General features: G+C 39.9%; 1 protein-coding gene across 1 annotated transcript; it reads left to right on the forward strand.

The window, feature by feature from the left end:
• The first annotated feature begins 6 nt into the window (after positions 1–6).
• On the forward strand, positions 7–7,098 carry ECHDC2 (enoyl-CoA hydratase domain containing 2). Its single transcript, XM_026854324.1, has 9 exons — positions 7–1,747; positions 2,342–2,429; positions 2,949–3,035; positions 3,960–4,052; positions 4,677–4,733; positions 5,173–5,360; positions 5,793–5,843; positions 6,162–6,209; positions 6,827–7,098. The coding sequence occupies exons 1-9, from the start codon at positions 1,697–1,699 to the stop codon at positions 6,902–6,904; spliced, it is 741 nt and encodes a 246-aa protein (XP_026710125.1). The 5' UTR covers positions 7–1,696; the 3' UTR covers positions 6,905–7,098.
• The last annotated feature ends 114 nt before the right edge of the window (positions 7,099–7,212 follow it).

A 7,212-nucleotide genomic window follows, 5' to 3' on the forward strand; every position in this document is an offset into this window, starting at 1 on the left:
GTGAGTGCGGCGGCCGCCGCCCGCACGCCCGGGGCAGGCGAGGAACCGCGGGGGGCCGCCGGGGTTAGGCCCCGGCGCTCCTTGAACGCCCGTTCCGAGGAGCCGGTGGAACTGACCGTGTGTCAGGAGCAGGTTTTCTGGTGCTGTAGGGAGGGGTGTGTCGATTTACTCAGTTTTACTAATTCCTGGTAAAAACACATCCGCCCCGGCCTGACGCGCCTGGGGCCGCGTGTGTTGTCGGCCCCTCCCTGGAGGCCGCCTCTGGGGGCCCCGGAGACACTCGCGCTGTCCCCACGGCACTGTCCGGTCATCCTGCACCGGCCCCGCGGGACGGAGCTCCCGGGGTGGCCCACCCGTCCCGGGCTCTGAGGCTCCGGTAGCCCAGGAGGGACTGCCGGCCTCCCAGGGTCCACAGCGGGCAGGTTCCTTATAATAGCTTTGGTTTAAGTGATGCCTTGATACTTTTCTCAAGGCAGCTGCCGAATAAATAGCTAGGTGCATTTAAAATTTTTTTTTAGGTATATATGCAGGAGTTCTCAACACAAGAAGTTCTGGTTTGCATACCTTAGGTTTTTCTGGTATCAGTAACGTACGGTGACAAAGGTAGGATAGGACCAGGGCACGTCTGTGCATGTTTATGCATGAGAGTCACAAAGCAATTAGAGTTTTGGTTCAGATTGCCAACGAAATTACTTTCTAGTAACTATGGCAAGAGCTTATAAACAGTTCTTGGTAGTTTTGCTAGTTACACTAATATAGATACCAGAACTGTGAATTTCCATTGTTTGCTGGTGCCAGCTGTTACCTGTGTCTTTGTTCCTATGTGACACAGCTTTTGTTTACTAACTGGCCACTGGCATAGGCAGAGGAATAAGACAGAAAAACAAGAGTCCTTCTAGACAGACAGAAGGACCAAGCATGACAGACATACGTGTGCACCTACAGCAGCAGCAGCAACAGCATCTTCCAATGTTAAGGCCTGGGAAGTGAGCAGAAGTCCAGCCAAGGAAACAGGAGAGAGGTTTTTTCTCTCCAAAGCATACAGAAACCATTGAATAATAATTTACAGAATACAAGTGCAAAGAAGAAGTAGGTAGTTGTGGTAGTCTTATTTTTGTGCTTGGACTTAGAAACTTGGAGTGAAGTCCTTTTCACTAATGAGCTTATTAACTTTAAATTGAATAGAGCTGCAGTTTCAAAACAGTTCTGGAACATGAACTGACAGTGACCAGGTTGTGCTATTCTCATGCAAACAGCAATCCCAAGAGGATGGTTTTCTTCCTTAAGGAATGTAATTGAACACAGTAAGACTGTACAATAAAAACTGAATTAAGTAATAATAAAACAGAAACCTAAGATGCATCATTTGGGTTTGGGGTTTTTTTCCATTCCTGCAGTGATTCTAAGACATATATTCTTGGATGTCATGTTAATTTTTTTTTAAATCTGCCTATTTATATTATTCTCAGTACTACTGAATTCTACAGTTGTCCTGCGTAACTGGGTTTCGTAAACATGGTCTACCACTTCCACTTTTAAAATAACTAATTGTTTTAGAATCTACTTTATATGCATTTTCAGGAAAGTGAAGATGCAGCATATGCAGATATTGTTCCCAGTTGAATTACTGTGTCAGAGAATTAAATGAAGCATAACTGAAATTGTCTCCTATTACTAAGGTATTGCTGAAATCCTAATGAACCGACCCCACGCGAGAAATTCATTGGGAAAAGTATTTGTAAATGAAGTGAGTATGGGCCTGGCCTGTAAACATGTTTGGAATCATGATCAGTAACTAAATGCAATAATTCTGGGAAAAATGAAACAAAACCTTAAATCTCTTGCTGAAAGTCAGTGGGAGACTGCACTGGGGCAAGCAGGTTAGCCTGAAGAAAAGGAGATCGTGATATGTCTATACTGCAATAACTTCAGATGTGGATTGGACAGATACTGGAGCTATTTAAGTTAGCTAACTCAGATGCAAGTTAATGTCCTCACTTGTGTAATTACAACAAAAACATATTCATTGTCAGACCTTAGCAGGTGATCTCTTCAAGGCTGACACATTCTAGAAAAAGTCTGGCTCATGCCTGGACAGGGAGTTTAAGGTACAGCAAAGGTTCATCTCTGAATGGAAATAAAGAAGAGATGGGGAAACTTATCATTCTAAGGCTGTCATGGAAGGATCCTGCTGGCTCCACATATATGATTTCCAGGAAAGTCCTGGCACCTGCAGGAAAAAAACCCGAAACTTTTATCATAGATTAGGATCTTGCTATAATTTAGGAAAATACATCCATATTCTAAAAGTTTTTCTTCTCTTGTGTGTACTCCCTCATAGCTGTTCAGTGCTCTGGAACAACTCCGCTTTGATGAGAAGGTTCGTGTGGTGGTGTTCAAGAGTGAGGTGAAAGGTGTATTTTGTGCTGGTAAGTAACAAGGCTCTGCAAACTATTGTTTAAAAATGTAATTGCTCTTAGGGCTGTGTGCTGGTCAGATCATGCAGAAAAGCAGGTGGAAATGCATGGTAAAAGAAAAACAGTCTGGCTTTTGTGTAGCAAGGAACAAACACGTTTTTTCTTTCACCTGTCTGCCTCTCAGCTTCAGTGATGAAGATCTGTGATGGAGTGAGCCACACAGGCTGCGTGGTGCTGCCATTTGTTTTCCATTTATAACTATCTTGAAGCACAGGTACCTCTGGTATTAGAGTCTTTGGTTTCCACTTTTATGGATTATCCTGCTTACATACAGTGTGTGTGAAATCTGGGCATGGAAGAGCAGTGCTCCAGCCCAAATGTCCACACGCCAACTTCAACTGACCTTACTTAACCAGAACACTGTATTTCAGGACTTCTGAAATGGTCTGTCCTCTGAGAGGGACAGGAGGGAACACAGTTCAGATGTCTCTTCGCTGTTCCTGGATTCTAAGCTTTTTCTCCTCTGTTTAGGTGCAGATTTAAAGGAACGTGCAAAAATGGATGATGCAGAAGTTGGACACTTTGTTAAAAGGCTGAGAAATCTCATGGATGAAATAGGTAAATTATTATTTCAGTTGGGAAATTTATCCTAGGCTGCCTAGACTGAGACATTTGGAAATGCTGAAGGAGGGGAAGGATTGTTAGCCCCAGCAGATTATCCATTCACAGGTAGCTTCACAAATGACTCCACCTTATGCCTGAAACAAAGATCTGGTTAGAAATAAATACCAACTATCCTGCTGCCACTTCAGGGACAAGGTGCGTTTCAGTACTGCCTTATCCATGATGAAAAGCAGCACATACACACATTTCATGAGCACTTGCTATAACAAAGCCTCCTATGCTGTTCTATGCAATCCTTGGGAGACAGTGATGGATGAAATGAGCTGTTTGTTGTCCCACTTTGAATACATGCTCAGAATATTCTACATCTAAAAAAAATGGCAGTGACCTAAGAATGTGGATTTGGATCTCTGAATGGATTTGCTAAATGGATTTGTTGAATGTCAGGGGGTTTGTACTTAAAACTTCCCCCCACGCCCTGCTCCCCACCCCCTTTTTTTTTTTTTTTTTTTTGGCAAAAGGAACATGGACTTTGAAATGTATTTTCTTTCGCTATGTGTGAATTATTCTGCTCTCACTAGAGAGGAATACCAGTGTGAAATATAACTGAAATTCCAAGCAGAATTGCAGTAATTAAAAAAAAAATAATCCTGGTTTGTGTTGGAGTACTTTGCATTTGCATGCTTCTTTGCATATCAGAAGAATGTTTTGCATTCTTATAAAGAAGATAGAAGTGCAAAAAGACAGTTTCAACTGCTTAGAGACAGTCAGAAAGTTTGTGGGAGAAGAAAATGAATTCTTGAGCAATTTTGGATTCGAGAACTACTAAAAGCTCCAGAATTTAAGCATTTAAATTTCAGAAGTGAGTGGAACAGAATTTCTGGAACAAAACTGTATAACCTATGTTGTCTTCTCTAGCTGCCCTGCCTGTACCCACAATTGCTGCAATAGATGGCTACGCACTGGGTGGTGGACTAGAACTGGCATTAGCTTGTGACCTTCGAGTAGCAGGTTTGTGTGTGGCTTAATATAGGATTGTTCTTGTGACTATATTTTAAAGAGAACTTACACGCATGATAGTTGACTGTTAATGGAAATGAATAGGCTAAGAGAGAAACTTACATAGTTCAGGAAATGAGTAGGCATTTGTCCTGAAACTGTGACATTTAGTTACTATTGGGAAAGCAGTTTCCTTGCTTAGAAACTAAAGGCTATTTTTAGACAAGATTAATATTTCTTAAGAAAACTATTTAATAGTAGAATTAAATATTAACATGTAGTATTGGATCAGCACTCTAGCTAGATCTAACCACCCCTATTTAAATCAGTTTGGACTGGAAGACTTCCTTCTTTGTTTTCATTCTTCCATCCGCTACATTTCATCTAGTATGGGCCCAAGGTTCATTTCTAGATAAAATTGCTACATTAGGGGTAAGCAGCCATACTACACATCCCTCATCTGACTTGAGATGCACCATTGATTAAGCACTGTAATATTCATACGTTCTAGCTACCTGGAGAAATGAGTTCCAGTTCAGTATTGACAGTTTGTAGTTTTATGAATCAGTTCAGTATGGAAAATTTGTACTTACAGAGATCAAAAGATAACTAAACCCTCTATTTAATTTTTAATAGCTTCATCAGCTAAAATGGGCCTTATTGAGACCACAAGAGGGCTTCTTCCTGGAGCAGGTGACATTCCATTATACCTTCACTCTCTTACTTTCTCTTACTATTCTTTACTATTACTTTACTATCACTTTCTTTACTATTACAAAATAGTAAATATTTTGTCATTAGAGCACTGGAAGTGCTTTGAATGTAAATTCAAAGTAGCATCTTACAGTGACCTAAGAGATCTATGAATTGAGTTCTGTTCCAAGCCCTGTCTGACTTGCTATGAATTTAGAAAAGTCTCTTTATGCCTTTTCCTGTTTATCAAAATACTCAAAAGGAGGCTGAAACCTTTCAGATGCCTTGCAAAATGTTGACATACTCAGCTAGTAGTTATTAAAGAAACACATGATCCCTTTGTTTTTCAAACCTCCTTGTTATATAAGGAGACAAAATACTATTGGGTTTTCTTGGGATTTCTCAGAAATGAAAATGGTGGTTTTGCTGTTGTCATAAGGTGGAACCCAGCGCCTGCCCAGATGTGTTGGAATAGGTCTTGCGAAGGAACTGATTTTCACTGGTAGACAGGTTGATGGGCAACAAGCTGCCTCCATGGGATTAGTAAATCACACAGTGCCACAAAACAGCGAGGGAGATGCAGCTTACCAGAGAGCATTAATTTTGGCTAAAGAAATCCTTCCTCAGGTAAGGTTCACGTGGTCAATGTAAAGAAGACATTTCTGCTTTTTCTTAAGAGGAAGCAAACAGTTGAGATTCCTTTCTATGAAATATTAAAGTCTTGCTTCCTGATGTTTAAGCTTCTTAACTCTGTCCTTTTTTGCGAAGGCAGTTTCTGCAGGAACAAGTGTTAACATCCAGCTGCTTAACCTACAGGACAGTTTCACCTCCCAGTTGTGGTTATGCAGACCTGAGGACACACTGAAACCCTGCACTGTATACATCTATTAACTCTAGATAATGCCAAATTGTTTTTTAAAAATACTTACTAACTTAATGCAAATTTCTATAGCCTGAAAGGTCATTTGGAGCTAGGATAATGATATAACTACACTAATATGAACTGATGTGGCTTTAATTATTTCTAAATGTTTGTTGTTTTTTCTTTTTGTAATAAAGGCTCCATTTGCTGTGAAAATGGGAAAACTGGCAATAAACAGAGGAATGGAGGTAACATTTTTGTTGGTTTTGTTTTTTTTTTTTTAAATACTGAGGTAAATGAAGCAGACAGGCAGCTCTTACAAATTAATACAGTAAAAATGTTTAGAACAGATGAGTTATAATCCTTGTTTAGACAAGGCATTTAAAACCATTTCAGGGGTTTTAAAGATTTTCCTTAAAGACAAAATTAATATGGCAAGATATTTTTTTCTACAGACACTAACACTAGTTCTCACAGAGGATTGAAGGTCACTCACTACAAATGAATGTTTATTGATTCAAGGGCTATACTGCAGACAAATCTCACACCTTCCCTCTCATCCCCAGGTTGACATTGCATCAGGGATGGCTATTGAGGGGATGTGTTACGCCCAGGTAGGTTACCTTCATTCCTTAAAGAATAACTGTACAATTTTCTAAAGCCAGGTATTCACAGCATCCTCTTACATTTTCCTCTCTATAAGGGAATGCTAACAGCTAAATCTAAAGCTTTGAGAACATACTTGAGTGCAGTTCCACGTACCTCTTTCAAAATATTAATTGTTGTGTCATGTATAGCTGCCTCTCAGCCTTCCTTAAATACCCTTCTGTCTAAAGTAGTTGCATAGTCTTAGTTTAGTTTCAGCAATATGTTAATTATAGGATGAGCTTTATGAATGGTTTGAGTTTTAAATTAAAACACAGATTCCTCCTGTAGTCATTCTTTGACAAGATAGAGAACATGCACCCTTCTCAGCTAACGGAACAATGTAATTGCTGTCAAGATAGTAAAGTATTAAATTTCTGGAAAGCTGTTTTCCTGTATAGTTCTCTGGTCTTTGTCTCAGATGCTCTGGTTGCAATTTACACCACAATCCAGTCTCTTTATTTTCGTAACTGCAAAATGTGGAAGGTGGGACTTAATGTATCATTGAAGGAAAAGCAATCTTAGTCAGTAGTTAAAAACACAGACTTATCAATGAAAAATATACCTTTTTTTTCTTCCAATGTAGAATATTCCCACAAGAGACCGTCAGGAAGGGATGGCTGCCTTCAAGGAGAAACGACCACCTCAGTTTATTGGCAAATGATGCTTTCCTTGCCTCCTCTTGATTTTTTTGAAAAAGTAAAGGAGGACTGAAGAGGACCCACTGATTTCTTGGGATTACTTTTAAGACTGCATTCTGTGTACTTAGCTCCTTGCCTTGGACTGCATTTCTGAATACTCCACTGGATCATTTTGCTGTAAGAATTCCCAAATAAAGATTTAACTTCGTAGAGCTGATCTTTTTAAAGTGCAAACATCTTAAGTTGGTGGTTCTAGCTCTCAAAACAGATGGAGAAGCTTTGGCTCAACATAAGCAATTAAAAAAAAAGGCAGAAAACATGCTACATCTAA

This window comes from Athene cunicularia (genome assembly GCF_003259725.1).
Source record: "Athene cunicularia isolate RWA chromosome 8 unlocalized genomic scaffold, athCun1 chr8_part1, whole genome shotgun sequence".
NCBI classification, from domain to species: Eukaryota; Metazoa; Chordata; class Aves; order Strigiformes; family Strigidae; genus Athene; species Athene cunicularia.